The 18,066-nt window shown below is 41.9% G+C and overlaps 1 protein-coding gene across 1 annotated transcript in view; it reads left to right on the top strand.

Moving 5' to 3' along the window:
* The first annotated feature begins 663 nt into the window (after nt 1–663).
* Nucleotides 664–18,066, top strand: part of DPYSL3 (dihydropyrimidinase like 3) — a 114,577-nt gene continuing 97,174 nt past the window's right edge. The window contains exon 1 of the mRNA XM_005558162.4: nt 664–1,132. Coding sequence (XP_005558219.1) covers nt 752–1,132 — 381 coding nt within the window. The 5' untranslated portion in view covers nt 664–751. The remainder of the gene's footprint in view (nt 1,133–18,066) is intronic.

Raw genomic sequence — 18,066 nt, 5'->3', positions numbered from 1 at the left:
GTGTGTGTGTTGTGTTGTGTGTGTAAGCCAATTCAGGACTTTATGTGAGAGTGTGGGTTTGCAAGGCAGATTCTAGAACTGGGTGTAATTGTGAGGGTCATCCTAAAGATCAGGATGAGGCAAGTCCGGGGTTCTGGGTAGGATTGTGAGTTTGTAGTAAATTTGAGTTTGTATGTGTTATTGTAAATCAGGACTTGGCTTTGAGATGAATCCACCTGGGTCAGCTGGGTTTTTGTGCATGAGGGACGTCAGAAAGCTTTGTATTTGTGAGGCAAACTAGGGAGTTAGTGTGGGTGAAGCAGTCAAGTGCTTGAGTGTGAACATTTCTAAGACGTCTGAATTGCATGAAAGTGTGTGAAGCAAGGCTGTTGCGCGAGCGGGCAGTGTGCGCCTGTGTGTGCGTGTGCGCGCGCGCCAAGTTTGGTTTGTGATTGTGATGGGCACCGACGCTGCGTCAGCCCGGGAGGCCACGTTAGGGTTGGGGGTGCGTGAGGAGGTGCGGCCGGGCGAGAGGTCCAGCGAGCGAGCCAAGCGCGCCGCTACTCCGGGCCCCTGCGCCGCGCGCTAGCTGGCTGTGTGGCTCTCTGGCTCGCTAGGGACAGGCAGGAATCGGAGCAGCACTGCCGCCTCTGGCGCGAAGGCTCAGGCGCCTCCTCCCGCCCCAGTCACTGTGGCTCGGCGCACGCTGCCGGCAGCTGCCCTTTCCGCCTCTGGGGAAGAAAAACCCGCGGGCCGTTTTCGCGCTTGAACCATGGCCTCGGGCCGGAGAGGCTGGGACAGCTCCCATGAAGACGATCTGCCCGTGTACCTGGCCAGGCCGGGCACCACGGACCAGGTCCCGCGGCAGAAATACGGCGGCATGTTCTGCAACGTGGAGGGCGCCTTCGAGAGCAAGACGCTGGATTTCGATGCCCTCAGCGTGGGGCAGCGGGGCGCGAAGACTCCTCGGAGCGGCCAGGGCAGCGACCGAGGCTCAGGGAGCCGGCCCGGGACCGAGGGGGACACCCCGCGCAGGGGCCAAGGCCGGGAAGAGAGCAGGGAGCCCGCGCCCGCGTCCCCCGCGCCCTCCGGGGTGGAGATTCGGAGCGCCACCGGCAAAGAGGTGTTGCAGAACCTCGGCCCCAAGGACAAGGTAAGGGGGCCCCCGTCACTTCCCTGCTTGCCTTCGTTCCTTTCTCCAGCCCTGGCCGCCATGGCCCGGGCACAACTTTCTCCAGCTCACTTTGCACGGGGTTGGGGGACCAGGAGGAGGAAAGGGGCATCCTCCACTGAGCTCTGCGCGACTTCCTAGCCCAGACCCTGGATTCGCGCGTGTCGCCACTTGCAGCATCTTCGTGCAAGCGCGGAAAGAATGCCCAGGTTCCCCTGCCTGGAGCCGCGTCCTTTACCCCTGCCTCCTCGCCGCACTCCTGGGCCATCCGTTCTGGGTGGGTGTGTCAGCCCGGGAAGGCTTAGTGATTTCCAGCTCTTCTCTCTGTATGAGTAGCCAACAGCACAATTGTCTTGCCCCTCTCTGGCCCTAGATTAAATCTCAACCCAGGTCACCAGGGCAGAGGGCAAAGTGATGCTGGGAATATGGGGGTCATCTCCATAGTGCCCGGATGAAAGTACAGGAGGGGCGGTCTCCCCTCTGAGTCTTCAAACATCAGCTGTCCCTGAAACTTTTGGGTGTGGAGCCTCTAGACTAAACACGCGAATCTCTCTCTATGCCTCGCTTCTGTCTTAGCACGCATTTCACATCTGTGTTTGTCAAGAGTGTATTTGTGTACACAGCTTGGCACAAGACCGGGTATCAAGGGGTCCAGCTGCCTCTGCAAGAATAGCATTATATTTTAGAAAATAGACGAGAGTATTAAGAGTGCACATTAAACTAGCATGAGATGCAAATTCCCTGCTGCTCTTAAATGTGCCAAAGCCAATTTCTTCTGTATGTGTATTTTTGAGAAACTTATGTCACACTGAACTGACTGAAGGGATGGCATTGAAATCTAGCTTGCCCTGATTTATGTGTCTATTTCATAGAGAATCAGAGATGTAGTTCAGAAATTGCAGGGCCTGGCAGGGCTGGAGCCTTCAGAGTTCAAACTGAAGCTTTCAGCTGGGGAATAATAGTAATCAGATGCCCTCACCCTTGTCTAGGTAATGGCCGCAAAATCCATCCGCATGTATTATTCTGCACTAATATGGTTAGGAATAATAACCTGAAATGGAAATGTCTGCCTCAGAGCAATTACAGTTAATGCTTATCTAGGTTTTAGTTGTTTTTCCATTAAAATGCAATAAGCTAGTGAAAGAACAGCATCTCTCTCCACTGTTTGATTTTTGAAAGTTTAGACAAACCAACCAACCAGCCTTTAACTGCTAAGACCACCAGGGAAAATAAGTGCTGAAGTTAGTGCTGTTCGAGGATACCACTTGGAAAACAATGTCGGTTTCCTCTGGAATCATTCATTTAGTTTGTGATTTTCACATCATCCTTTTAGTGTGTGTTTCCCCTAAGCCTTTGCTTAGGGGAACAACGCTTTAGGGAAAACTTCTGATATTTTGCAAATGTTTTGGTTGGTACCTAAACTGAAGAAGAGCCCTATAGAAAGGTTATTCCTTTCTTCATGTCTGAGTTGATCCGTATTGAAATGTTCCCTTCCTGACTGGAAGGGGCGGGAGTAGTGATGGAAAAGGTCGGTAACAATTGGTGTGAGTCAGTGCTATTCCCTTTGCTGAAACACCCCTGATGTAAGCCAGATAATATGCTGGGTTTGCAAGATTTAAGAATGGTAACTAGAGAAAGGGAAAATATTCCTCCTTTAAACCTAGCAATTCTCCCATTTTCCTCCCTTTTGCAAACCCTATACTTTTGGCTACTAATTGAGAAATAATAATACAACCTAGGCATCGGCAGCATTTCTAGTGCTACATAGTTATTTGTAAGTTTGGGTTTGCCATCTGCTTCATCCAGGCCATGTTATTATCTCTAATTTGGTTGAATCACACTGTTAGAAGAGACCACAGAGGTTATCAAGTTCTGAACTTGTTGTTTATTCCCTTGAGGGTAGAGATTGTGTATTTGAATTTATCTGTGTGGCTACAATGCTTGGCACATTGGAGGTGCTCAATAAATGTTTGATACACTAAACTTCCTTAATTAAACCATCTGTTTTGCCACATAGCTGGCAAAATGATCATCTGGCCTCTGCTTAAATACAACCATTGTCAGGGAGCTCACTACCTCATGAAGCAACTTTTTGGACAACTTCACTTAAAAAAAAAATTAAGCCCAAATCTGCCTACCTGTAGTTTCTACAAATTATTCTTAGTTCTGACCTCTGGAAATGTAAAGGTAAATATGTTTCCTTATTCTGAGACATTTTAATGATTTTTAGGTATGTGCACTCTTGTATCTGTCAGAAAAGGCTGGGTGATGCCACAGTAACAACCCCCAACTCTCAGCAGCTTAATAAAAAACATAACAGCATATTTCTTGCTCCTATTTGTCCAGTGTGAGTCAACAGGAAAGCTCCATTCATTATTGTGCCTAACTTGATGGAGGCTCCATCTCTACATGTCTGTGAATAGTATGTGGCAAATTGTATACACACTTAATTCCTTGCTGAAGTAATGAACATGATGTATGCTCACATTTCATTGGCCCAAAACCATGTCTATACTCAGCTTGAAAGGAATTGGTGGAATACAATCTTGCCATGATCCTGTAAGACCAGAAAGTTTTGGCAAATAGCTCTAATATCTCTCCCAGATCTGGAGATGAACTAATGGAGTGAAACCTGTCCCATCCTTTACTAGTTATATGACTGTAAGCATGTAACTTAGCCTCTGGGTACTTCAGTTTTCTCCTGTACAAAATAAGGATAATGGTGACTACTTTGCACATAAGTATTCAGTACATATTAGTTATTACTATTACTCTTCAATTTTTACTGCCCGTTACATGTATGAGGGCAATTATCTCCTTCTCCCTAAATTTCTTTCTTACCCTTATTATTCCTAGCTTCTTCAGTTTTCTCTTGTATGAGCATTTTGCCATTCTGATTTCCTTTTCAAGTTATATTATATTACATATTTTGTAAATATTTTTCTCAAAATACAGTGCCCAGAACTGAATACGTTGCTTCAGATGGGATATGGTCATGGCGAAGTGCATTATGCTACTTAATTTTTTGGACTTTTATGGAACATATGCATCTGTGACTTACTATTGTCTCCATGACAAACACCCTGTCATTCAAGCTTTCAGAAACTTTTTTCCATGTAAGCTGCTGTTAGGCCAGGATGTTCCCCTTCTATGCTGGTACAATTTAATTTAAAACAAACCACCCCCCAAAAAAATCTTAACTGTAGAATTTAATTTTTCTTCCTTCTATAATATTTATCACTATCTTAGCTTATTTTTCTATTATATCATAATAATCTTAAACCTTAATTCTACAATACAGCACTTCTACTGCCAGCTTTGTACCATTTGTTGATTTGCCAGTAAGTACCACCTTTTGAACACTTTATGTGTGCCTATCCTAAATAGTGCTCAAAAGGTCGTTTCCTCACACAAAATGATGATACAGATAAGGAAATTGAAACACAGAGACTAATTGTTTAGTCCCAAATCACATAAATAATAAGTGGGGGGAGCCAGAATTCACAATCTGATTTTTCTGATTCCGGAGTCTGTGTATTCACAATCTGATTTTTCTGATTCCGGAGTCTGTGTATTCACAATCTGATTTTTCTGATTCCGGAGTCTGTGTTCTTTCCAGGTGGGGAGGCTGCTTCTTTATGTTAGTATGACCAGCCTGACCATTGTGTCAGCTCTTGACATGTCAATATTATTCAGAGCAAGGACAGATGTTCCTGCCACACTTCTAGAACCCTTCTTCAATTTTCCCACCAGCCCATTACACAGGATACTTTTTGAGACCAGTGGTTCAACGTTGGAGACCAGTTGCTGCAAAATCCTTATTCTTTCAAGTTGATTGCAGAGCTATCAAAAGATATTTTTAATGTCTTGGTAAAATCAAAATATGCTTTGTATCTAGCATACCTAATTGTTAACTTCTATCTTAATAAAATGAGTTTATTTAACAAATTATAATGAGGTTAAATAACAAAAGTGTTTAGCAGAATAAATATATAAAAATGTAGGCCAGGAGCAGTGGCTCATGCCTGTAATCTCAGCACTTTGAGAAACCGAGATGGGCAGATCAGTTGAGGTCAGGAGTTTGAGACCAGCCTAGCCAACATGGTGAACCCCCCGTCTCTACTAAAAATACAGGAATTAGCTGGGTGTGGTAGTGGGCACCTGTAATCCCAGCTACTCAGGAGGCTGAGGCAGGAGAATCGCTTGAACCAGGAGGCGGAGGTTGCAGTCACCCAACGTCATGCGACTGCACTCTAGCCTGGGCGACACAGTGAGAGTCTGTCTCAAAAAAAAAAAAAAAAAAGAGAAAAAAGAAAAAAAAAAGTCTCTGAGCGCAAAATTCCAGGTTTGAGATACCATAGATGCTAATATAGTGGTTCTAAACTTATCTATAAACACCTTCTTAAATTGTGTATTTAGAGTTTTCTCATAATAGGCATTTGTGTTACTAAAATCCTCAGCATTCATGTTACTAAAATCCTCTGTGGTTGGCTTACACAACTTTTCATTTATAATTTTTGATACTAAGTGCATAGAAAAGCAATTCTAAGTGAAAAGTATGTATTTTTCATCATTTCTCAAGATGCTTTTCCATGCACACAGAATTTTCCTAGCAGTAAAAAAGTTACTAAGAGGAAGACAATTATGATATGGTCTGCCAAAAGCAAATTATATCATAAGGACTTTGTCATCCAGCAAAAACAGAGTAATGACATTATGATTACAGGGGTTTTTATTGATAACTTTCTATCAGGAGTCTTGGGTCATTTCTAGTTTCCTGCTTCCCATGTGGGCCTCTTTTGTGCAAGATGTTTCCTTCATGAAGTTGGCAGGGGCTCTGGGTGCAGAGGGAACAATCTAGAAACAAATGAGATGTGGCTGTTACCTTTTTACCATTTGTCATTTGTCTTGTTTTTCCTGGGCTAAAAGTTTTCAAGATGACTCAGAGAGATTGATGTTCTCCTCCTTACCCTGCACAATGGGAGACAACTGGAAATAGAATTCTAGGCTTATATAAAGGCCTTGCTAGCTATCAGAATCCAAACTCTGGCATGTAAATGAATTTTATAAGGCTTCTCTGACAAACGAAAGTTTGTACCAAAGCTAGGAAAAAAGGCCTCCCGCTTACCTGGCCTTCAGACCACACTTGAACGTGGGAGTAGGTTTCCTTCCCCAAACTTGGAAGTGTTTGTGACCTTGCAGAACTTTGGTTTAGTTTGACAGTAGGCATTTGAGGAACATAAAAAAGAATGCCTTCTCAGTAATGCTGCGATTGGCAGAGTTCCCTCAAAGTAATGGTCCCTGGAGACAGGGTTTTGCTGACAGCTCTTGTAAGTAATGTTTAAGGCAGCCAGAACACTGTCTCTGATGACTTCAGTCAGTGACTCTTACAGCTGATTCTCCTGGTGATTTATTTCCACTGGGCGTTATCCCGACAAGTAATGTTTCTACGAGACAGGGAGTAAAGCTTACAAGGAAGAGGAAATCTGTCTGAGGAGGATGCAATCTGTGACTGCAAATGGAGGCAGAAGGTTCGTTTAGGTGTGTGAGCACTTTTAAAATTAAGCTTCTAGGAGAATGTAACATTAAAATGTGTTTGTGACAAAGAATAATACTGCATTCAAAAAACAGTTCTACTCCATCAAAGAACATATTAGGCAAAAACAAATAAACAGAAAGTCAAAGTGGATAAATTATTAGCAGTCTCAGTTTCCAGACCTAACCTTTAACCTGCTGTACAACTTGGGCAAGTTACCTCCCTTCCTTTCGAGCTATAGTTTCCTTCTTTCTAAAACAAAGGGGCTAGACCAAATGGTCCCTATAGTAATGGTCTTCTTGTAAACTTTCTTAATTGTGCATCTTTCAACAAAAATTTTTTGAGCATGCTCCATATTCCTTGTGTGTGTGTGTATATATGTATACACATATGTACATATACATAAATGACATATGGAAATATCACACTAATATCTTTTGACTGGTTGGGCATTGTGGCTCATGCCTGTAATCCCAGCACTTTGGGAGCCAAGGCAGAAGGATTGCTTCAGCCCAGGAGTTTGAGACCGGACTGCGCAACATAGCGACACTCGGTCTCTAAAAATAATTTAAAAATTAACTAGGCATGGTGGTGCATGACTGTGGTCCCAGCTACCCAGGAGGCTGAGGTAAGAGGTTTGCTTGAGCCTGAAAAGTCGAGACTGCAGCCAGCCGTGACTGGAAGAGGTGACAGTGAGACCCTGTCTTTAAAAAGAAAACATCTTATGATCATCATAAAATGTAAATAAAAAATCTAAACTAAAAAAGAAGAGATACAAAAAACCCAAATATAAATTATGGTTGTTTTCCTTTATCCCAGTGGCTTGTCTTGTCCAACCAATTGGGTGAGTGCTTGGGAGTCTATGATCTCTAGCCTCATAGATAATAGTCAGTGGTTCTAACAACTTAGTCATTAATGAGTCCATTGTCAAGAGTTCTTCAGTGATAGATGCCCTTTTATTGAACAATTTTTGGGAGACAGTTCAAAACTGTTGAAGGCTTGTGATGAGGTTACAGACCAAGTGCTGGTTAGTGCTCAGCATTCTTTACAAATATGCATGTGGAGGTGGACTGATAGCTTGTGGCTAGCAAGGGAGTCCCCATGTCTCCCTTTACCTGCTGATTTTTGTCTTTACTCATCTTTGCAAAAAGCATTATTAAGCTCCAGCTATGTAGGTGCACAATGAAAAATAAATGTTGGAAAAATGAAGATATACCAAAGAAATCAGCAGTAAGAAAACCTAAACATCATTTTCTCATGATCTTCTGGAGAAAACTGCCATTAACCTAGGAGTGTATTTTCTTCCCATCTGTGTGTGTATATGTATATGTGTATGTGTGTGTGTGCGTATCTGTGACATGCATTTTTTTTCCAAAAGTGAGGACATGCAGTATTTCTGTGTTTAATTTTTTTTATCATTTAGTATGGTCTGAAGGTTTGTGTACCCCCAAATTCGTAGGTTGAAATCCTAAGCCCCAAGGTGATGATACTGATTTGGTCATGAGCATGGAGCCCTCATGAATGGGGTTGGTGCCCTTATGAAAGTGGCCCTAGAGAGCTGCTTTGCTCCTTGCACCAGGTGAAAGCGGGCCTCCACCAGACACTGAATCTGCCTTATCTTGGGCTTCCCAGTGTCCAGAATTGTAAGAAATACATTTATTATTTATAAGCCACACAGTTTATGGTATTTTGTTATAGCAGCCTGAGCAGACAGATATCACCTTTTTAAAAAAACAAATAAGTTTGAATTTTTAGAGCAGTTTTGGATTCACAGTGAAGTTAAGAGAGTACTTCCCATATACCCCTGTCTCCATAAACACACAAGCTCCTTCACTGGCAACATTCCCCACAGGAGTGGAAGATTTTTACAACTGATGAACCTACATCGACACATCATTGGCCAGATGCGGTGGCTCACGCCTGAATCCCAGCACTTTGGGAAACTAAGGCGGGTAGGTCACCTGAGGCCAGGAGTTCGAGACCAGGCTGTCCAACATGGCAAAACCTCGTCTCTACTAAAAATACAAATATTAGCTAAGTGTGATGGCGGGTTCCTGTAATTCCAGTTACTCAGGAGGTGAGAGAATCGCTTGAACCTGGGAGGCGGAGGTTGCAGTGAGTCCAGATCTCAACACTATACTCTAGCCTGGGCAACAGAGCAAGACTCTGCTGGGGAAAAAAAAAAAAAGGGAGAGACACATCATTATCACCACAAATCCATAGTTTACATTCGGTGTTGCACATTTTATGGGCTTGGACAAACATACGATGACAGGTATCTACCATTGTAATATCTGATAGGAATTAGTTTTACTGCCCTAAAAATCCTCTGTGCTGTCTCTATTCATCATTCTCTTCTGCCCCCAACTCCTGGCAACCACTGATCTTTTTACTGCCTCCATAGTTTTGTCTTTTCCAGAGTGTCGTATAGTGGGAATCATACAGGTTGGCTTCTTTCGCTTAGTAATATGCACATACATTTTCCCCACATCCTTACATGGTTTGATAGCTCATTTCTTTTTCTTGCTGAGTATTTGGATGCACAGCAGTTTATTTATTCACTGACCTGCTGAAGGATATCGTGGTTGCTTCCAGGTTTTGTTGGTTATGAATAAAGCTGCTATAAACATTCATGTGCACATACGTTTTGTGTGAACATAAGTCTTCAATTCATTTAGGTAAATACCAAGGAGCACTGTTGCTAGATCACATGGTGAGAGTACATTTAGTTTTCTAAGAAACTATGGAGTTTCACTCTTGTCACCCAGGCTGGAGTGCAGTGGGGCCATCTTGGCTCACTGCAACCTCCGCCTCCTGGGTTCAAGCAATTCTCCTTTCTCAGCCTCCCGAGTAGCTGGGATTACAGGCACCTGCCACCAAGCTCGGCTAATTTTTGTATTTTTACTAGAGATGGGGTTTCACCATGTCGGCCAGGCTGGTCTTGAACTCCTGAGCTCAAGTGATCCACCCGCCTCGACCTCCCATAGTGTTGGGATTACAGGCATGAGCCACTGCACCCGGCCAATTATGTTGTTTAATATCCACGTATTTGGGGATTTTCCAGCATTCTCTCTGTTATTTATTTCTAGTTTAATTCCACTGTGGTCCAAGAGCAGCTTGCATGATTTTATTCTTTTAAATATGTTAAGATGTATTTTATAGCCCGGAATGTCACTTCTCTTGTTGAACAGTTTATCTGTGCCTCGGAAAAATGTGTAATCTACTTTTGTTGGATGAAGTAGTCTATAGATGTCCATTTTATCCACTTGATTGATAGTATTGTTTAGCCCAACTATGTCTTCATTAATCTTATTAATTTTCTGCCTGCTGGATCTGTCCATTTTCCTTCCTTTCTTTTTCCCTCCCTCCCTCCTTTCTTTCTTTTTCTTTCTTTCTCTCTTTCTCTCCCTCTCTCCCTCTCTCCTTCTCTCTTTCTCTCTCTCTCTCTCTTTCTCTCTGTCTTTCTCTCTTTCTTTCTTTCTCTTTCTTTCTTTCAGCTTGACAGGGTCTTGCTCTGTCACCCAGGCTGGAGTATGGTAGCATGATCATGGCTTGCAGCTGTGACTTCCTAGGCCCAGGTGATCATCCCTCCCAACACAGCCTCCTGAGTAGCTGGGACCACAGGTGTGCACCACCACATCTAGCTAATTTTAAAATTTTTTTGTAGAGATGCTGTCTCCCTATGTTTCCCAGGCTGGTCTCAAACTCTCAAACTCAAGTGATTCTCCTGCCTCCACCTCCCAAATTGCTGGAATTACATACATGAGCCACCATGTCCTGCCCATGATCTGTCCATTTCTGATAGAAAAGCATTCAAGTTTCCAACTATCATAATGGATTCATCTCTTTCCCCTTGAAGTTCTTTTAGGTGTTTGCCTCATGTATTTTGATCCTCTGTTGTTTGACACATACCCTTGAGGGTTTTTATGCCTTCTCGGAGAATTGATTACCCCTTTACCATTATGTAATGTCCCTCTTTATTTCTGATAACTTTGCTTGCTCTGAGGTCTATTCTGGATGAAATTAATACAGTTATTTGCACTTTCTTTTTTTTTTTTTTTTTGAGACGGAGTCTCGCTCTGTCGCCCAGACTGGGGTGCAGTGGCGCGATCTCGGCTCACTGCAAGCTCCGCCTCCCGGGTTCACGCCATTCTCCTGCCTCAGCCTCCGGAGTAGCTGGGACTACAGGCGCCCGCCACTACGCCCGGCTAATTTCTTTTTGTATTTTTAGTAGAGACGGGGTTTCACCGTGTTAGCCAGGATGGTCTCGATCTCCTGACCTCGTGATCCGCCCGCCTCGGCCTCCCAAAGTGCTGGGATTACAGGCTTGAGCCACCGCGCCCGGCCTGCACTTTCTTTTGATTAGTGTTAGCATGGTATTTCTTTCTCCATCCCTTTTCTTTTAATCTCTCTGTGTCTTTATATTTGAAGTGGGGTTTTTGTAGTTAACATAAAGTTGAGCCTTGTTTCTTGATCCATTCTGACAATCTCTGTCTTTTAACTGGTATATTTGGATCATTGATATGCAAGGTGATTATTGTTATAGATGGATTATATATGGATATCTACCATATTTGTTAATGTATTCTATTTGTTGTCTTTGTTCTTGGTTCCTGTTTTTGTCTTCTATAATTTTTTTGTTTTTTGTGGTTTTAACTGAGAATTTTATATGATTCAATTTTCTCTTCTTTCTTAGCATATCAATTATACTTATTTTTTTCAACTTTTTAAATGGTTAACCTACAGCTTGCAACATATATTTACAAATAATCCAAGTCTACTTTCAAATACTGCTGTATTATTTTATGAGTAGTGCAAGTACTTTATAATGATAAAATATTCCTAATTATTTTCTCCCATCTCTTGTATCATCACTTTCTTTTATTTCAACTATACAGAAGCAGATATAGGTACATAAGCATATATAGTAGAATATATTATTGCTATTATTATTTTGAATAAACTGTTATCTGTTAGATACATTAAGAATAGGAAAAACAAAGTTTTTACATTACCTTTACTTATTTATTCTCTGGTGGTCTTCTTTTCTTTATGTAGATTCAAGTTTCTGACCTATATCATTTTCCTTCTCTCTGAAGAACTTCTTTTGATGATTCTTGCAAGGCCACTTTACTGGGAACAAATTCCCTCAATTTCTGTTTGTGTAAGAATGTCTTTATATCTTCTTCACTTTTGAAGGATGATCTCACAAAATTCTAGGTTGATGTTTTTTATTTCTCTCAATATTTAAAATATTTGTATCCACTCTTTTCTGGTTTCTGAGGACAAGTTGGATGAAATTTTCATGTTTGCTTTGCTATAGGGAAGGTATTTCTCCCCTGTGGCTCCTTTTAGATTTTTAAAAAATGTTTGATTTTCTGAAATTTGAGTATATGTCTAGGTGTAAGGTTGTTGTTTTTGTTTTTGTTTTAACATTTATCTTGCTTGCTATTCTCTGAGTTTCCTGGATCTGTGGTTTAGTGCCTGATGTTAATTTGGGGAAAATTGTTAGTCATTATTGCTTCAAATATTGCTTTTGTTCCTTTCTCTCTGTCTTTTCCTTTTGGTATTTTCATTATTCATTTTACACCTTTGGTAATTGTCCCACAGTTCTTGGATATTCTGTTTTGGTCTTTTTTTAGTCTTTTTTTTCTCCCTGTATTTCAGTTTTGGAAGTTTTTATTGTCATATCCTCAAACTTGGACATTCTTTTCTCAGCTCTGTCTAATCTACTAAATGAGCCTACCAAAAGCATTCTTCATTAATGTTGCAGTGTTTTTTTTTTTTTTATCTCTAGCATTAGAATTTCTGTCTTCTTACCTTATTTATCTGTTCTTCCATGTTGTCTACTTTTTCTACTAAAGCCCTTAGCATCTTAATCATAGTGTATCTAAATGCCTTCTTTTGATCATTCCAACCTTGCTGCCATAGCTGACTCTTGTTTTGATGCTTGTTTTAGTCTCTTTACCCTGGGTTTTCTGCCTTTTAGTATACCCTTCAATTTTTTGTTGAGAGGTGGGTCCATGTACTGAGTAAAAGGAACTCTAGTAAACAGGCCATTAGTAATGTAGTGGCAAGATGTAGGGGAAGAGAAAGGGTTTAACAGTCCTATGATTAGTTCTAAGTTTTTTGGTGTGCCTGTGCCCCTGGACTGTGAACATTTCAAGTGCTTCTCAGTATTGCGCTGGCACCTTATATGAGAAAGGACAGGGGGAGGGTGCTGGAGTTGCATATTTTCCTTCACCTGCTGAAGGCTGAGCTCGCCAGAGTTGGGTATTATTTTGTTCTCCAAGTAGGTTAGGGTCTGACAAAACTCTAGCAGCTTAGGCTCTAATAAAGTAGTTTCTCCGGAGAGCATATCTTGTTCCTATGAACAGCATGCTTTAATGTATTTCAAAGTGGTTCCTCTCTCCTCTCCCTGACAGAAGCAGGAGAGAATTTTTCTCCAGTATTGACTATGAGGTCCTGGCAGAGTTCTTGAAGGTAAAATTCACATGCTTCCGCCAAACCGCCCTGCTGCCGCCATGACTGCATCTGAATTTTTTAACTCTCTGAGTTATCCGTATCTAGCGTCCAGCAATTAACCAATTGCAGGTCAAGTTTTCCTATCCCAGGCTATTTCCTATGGAAGTTTCTGCTTATGGGTCTCTGTGTAGGTATATGTGATTCTCTGTATCTGTCTGTCTGTCTACCCAGTTTTGGGGGAAATGGTTTGTTCTGTGACTTCACTTCTCTGCCAGGTCTAAGAAGAACTGTTGATTTTTTTGTTTGTTTAGCGTTTTAGTTGTTAGGATGGATGATGACTTCTAAGCTTCTTAACATGCTAAACCTGAAACCTTAAACTACTTCGTAGATTTCAATCATCCTGGCATCTTCACAGAGCATCAGAGATGTTCTAAAGCATAACTAACAATGGCTCTCTGTTACTCTATTTTGATGTGTCATATATTTAATTACAAATTTCCTTTAATAGGACATATATGTTTGTATTTTCAGTTGTGGTTTTATATGTACTTTCTCTTCTTTTGTTGTTATAAGCAAGAAGGTGGTAAACCTTCTTCTAGATAATCTTTGTGCACATTCATTTCATTATCAATGGAAAATTCCTGTAAAAGGCTGCATGTGATCATTTTTGTGCTGCAGGAATAGTGAGCATGGGATAGATGCTTTCTACTTGAAACTTTAGGGGCAGGACTCTGGGGTGTGCAAAATCAGGGGAGCCTTTCACGTAAATTCTCTAAGAAAGAGGAGTGCAACCTGGGATGGAGGCAGTTGAGGCATCAGAAGTAACATTACTTGGGCCACATTATTCAGTAGATGAGGTGCAGGGGCCATAAGAGCCATATAAGTGGGATATTGTAAAAGACATGGGAAAAGGAAGAATTTTATTTTACTTTATTTTTTCATATTAGAACATTTTTTATTTTCTTAAATTTTATTTTAAATTCAAGAGGTACATGTGCAGTCCTACTATGTTGTGCAGTGGTATTATGTGTAAAGGTAAGGTTTGCCCATTACCCAAATAGTGAAAATTGTACCCATCGGTAATTTTTCAGCCCTCACTCCCCTCTCACCCTTTCCACTTTTGGAGTCTCCAGTGTCTATTTTTTTTTTTTTTTTTGAGACGGAGTCTTGCTGTGCCCCAGGCTGGAGTGCAGTGGCGCGCGATCTCGGCTCACTGCAAGCTCCGCCCCGCCGGTTTCACGCCATTCTCCTGCCTCAGCCTCCCAAGTAGCTGGGACTACAGGCGCCCGCCACCTCACCCGGCTAATTTTCTTGTATTTTTAGTAGAGACGGGGTTTCACCGGGTTAGCCAGGATGGTCTCGATCTCCTGACCTCGTGATCCGCCCATCTCGGCCTCCCAAAGTGCTGGGATTACAGGCTTGAGCCACCGCGCCCGGCCGTGTCTATTATTTAAGAGAAAGAATTTTAAATCTTAGTTGGAGAGGAAAAAAAAAAACATAAAAGGAAAGAACGCTGAATTTGTAAAAGGAGAGCTAACTAACAGGACAGAATTGTTCTATACCTAATAGCTCCCTCAATAATCTCTTGGAATTTTACATTTCCCTGAGTTTGAGGCACAAATGTGAGGTTCAAGGGGTGTGCTCTCATGAAATATTACATTTATGGAGTACTTATTTTTTCGAGAAAATAATGTCTCTTATCCTCATGACAACTCTACAAAATAGGCATTAATATCCACATAATCCAGAAAAGAAACAGAGTCGTGGAAAGATTACTCGGTTTCCTATAATCATACAACTAGAAATGGACAAAGTCAGGATTAAGCCCAAGGACTCTCTGATTGCTTTCCATATGCCACTGTGCTGTTCTCTTCTGGTGTGGTGGCAGCTAAGCATCAGTGCTGAATGCGATCCCACACCTAGAGCTGGCTTGGATACTAAGAGGAGTCCAAACTAAAATGTCTACACCTAGAGCCGGCTTGGATACTAAGAGGAGTCCAAACTAAAATGTCTAACAGAGGAAATTTCTGAACACTGAGAACATGCGGCTCACAGAATCAAAATAGGAAAGCAGAATCCGGTCAAGTCCAACAGGTGAGCACAGTAGCTAAAGCAGAAAACATCAGAAGCCAGGAGGCCCTAGAAAGAAACCAGGAGATAGAGCATGGGAAGGAAGAAGTGGAGAGGGACTCTGACAGTTACCATGATGTGCCCCAAGTGCCTAATGATATATTTTTTTCCTTTTTTTCCTTTTCTTTATTTTTTTAGATGAAGTCTCAGTCTTGTTGCCCAGGCTGGAGTACAGTGGTGCGTTCTCAGCTCACTGCAACTTCCGCCTCCTAGGTTCAAGTGATTCTCCTGCCTCAGCCTCCCCAGTAGCTGGGATTACAGGTGCCCACCACCACGCTTGGCTAATTCTTGTATTTTTAGTAGAGACAGGGTTTTGCCATGTTGGCCAGACTGGTCTCGAACTCCTGACCTCAGGTGATCCACCCACCTTGGCCTTCCAAAGGGGTGGGATTACAGGAATGAGCCACCACTCCTGGCCAATATATTTTTTTCTTTTGAGAAGGGCCTCACTCTGTCACCCAGGCTGGAGTACAGTGGCACAATCATGACTTGCAGTTTCAACTTCCTGGGCTCAAGTGATCCTCTCACTTCCGCCTCCCAAATAACCAGGACCACAGGCACATACCACCATGCAGGCTAATTTTTAAAATTTTTGTAGAGATGGGGTTTCCCTATGTTGCCCAGGCTGGTAATGATAATTTTTAATTGACTGCTGTGGCTTGCTGGTGGGCCAGCCTGATTTTAAGGCACTTGCTAAAATCAGGGTAGATAATATTCAAAGGATGGCGGCGGAGATAGGACTCACATCCAGGTCCACATGACCCTGTAGCCCACTCATTGCTCTTTTAGAGGGTCTCCTTTGAGGGCAGAATTACTTGACAGCAATGTGTGCTGTCAGCATGCTGTGCGAGTTCCTCTTCACTTCTTCCTTCCCTTGATCTACCTCCTGGTTTCTTTCTAGGGCCTCCTAGGTTCTGATCTTTTCTGCTTTAGCTACTGTGTTCACCTTCTGGACTAAAGAGGAAAGATGTAATGCTTATGTTGGGTTTGAAGTGGGCTAGGGAGGGGCCTTTTTCCCTTTGGATAATATTCCCTCATCCTGCCACTTAGACAGAAATAAATAAAACCAATGAAATGGAAAGTTGTATGATAAATGGATATTAAGTGAGAAGGGAAAAAACAGTTAATGAATAATGATTTTTCACAAAATTGATAGGGAGACAAGACTATATCCAGAGACACAATTTTATCCTATATACCACCCAGGGAGTGTCAGGAAGCCAGACCGTCGTAGTGCACTAAGGGAACTTTTTAGTGAGATTCCAGGGTGGGATGTGAGGAGTTCAAAATGGGCATGAGGGATTTGAAATGAAGGCAGTGTATCTGGCAATGCATGTTGTCAGCTAAGAGTTTTCAAATGAAGGATGAGATAGCTCTCAATGATCTGGAATAGGAGTCTGTAAACTTTTTCTGTATAGAACAAGATAGGAAATATTTTAGGTTTGTACACAATAAGGTACCTGTTCAAATTATTCAACTCCGTAGTGTAAAAGCAGCCATAGACAACATGTGAATGAATGGTTGTGGCTGTGTGCCAGTAAAACTTTATTTAAAAACAAACAAACAAAAAACAGGTAATGGGTTGAATTTGACCCATGGACAATAGTTTGTCAACTCTTGGTCTTGAATAAAAGAAAAGTGGCACAGGTGTATGTGTGTTTGTATGTGTGCAAGAGTGAGTAGCAAAGTCATAGCAACTTTTCAATATGAAAAGATTCCAAAATTTGAGGTAAATATGATAACTAAGCAAGACAATCTGAAAGGCTCAGAAACACTTGTTCCCCTTTCAGGATGCCTGAAATTGGAGGAGGAAATTAAAATTAAACACATATCTGACATCGAAGGGAGAACAATGCAAAATATTTAGAGAAGGCAAATTTATGAAATGGAGGCAAGGCTTGTTAAAAACAAAGACAGGAGAAAGGGGGAGGTTGAAGAGGATAACCTGGAAATGACAGTGGGAAAGAAACAAATACAGGAAATCCGAGTGATTAGGAAGAAGGAGGTCAAGCTTAAAATAAAGCTTTACTGGAGTGCTAGAAAAAAGGAACGGGGGCAAGGTAGCAAACAGCCTGAAGCTGCGAAAAGAGAGGTAATGGTGGAAAAGAAGGCCTCTGCGAAGTTAATAGCATGTGGCATTGTTAAGCAAAGAGGGAGAATGCTAAGCTCACTTACCCTTAAAACATGTCAACAGATTCAATAGAGTTTGGGGGTTGAGATAATGACTAGCCCAATAAAAATGTGATCAAGAATATGCAGTGAAAGGATATAATTGGAAGAATGAATTGATTACCTCTTGGAAGATGTGTGCTCACCATTCAGGAAATCTGACTTAGAGGTCAGTAATTCAGCCAGGGCTAGGTCCACTTGAAGTATTCAGTGAGAGTCAGTGGCTCTCCATTCACTCTTTCACTCGTGTATTCTTTATCCATTTACCATTTACGGACCCAACAGATGTTTACTCAGTGTCCACCATGAGTCTCTTCAGGGTTAATAGCAGTCAGAAATCTATCAGGTACTTGAAGGGATCATGTTGAAGAAGTGATGGCAGCTACAGAAATGAGTGCTCAGAAGGGCACTGGCTGGCCCCTTTCAGGCCAGAGGAGGGAGAAGGCAGGGAATCGATATTCATGAAAAGATTTCTTCATCGCAAGGCATTCATCCAACTAGACTATAGATAGAAACTCTGAGCTAGAAGCAATTTCAAGATTATTTTGTCCTACCCTTTTTACTTTACAAATAGGAAAACTGAGGACTTGAGAGGTGATAAGGATGAAAAATAAAA

The sequence above is a fragment of the Macaca fascicularis genome, chromosome 6, assembly GCF_037993035.2.
Source record: "Macaca fascicularis isolate 582-1 chromosome 6, T2T-MFA8v1.1".
NCBI classification, from domain to species: Eukaryota; Metazoa; Chordata; class Mammalia; order Primates; family Cercopithecidae; genus Macaca; species Macaca fascicularis.
The sequence above is the reverse complement of the archived record's forward strand: the minus strand, read 5'-3'. Positions and strand labels throughout refer to the sequence as shown.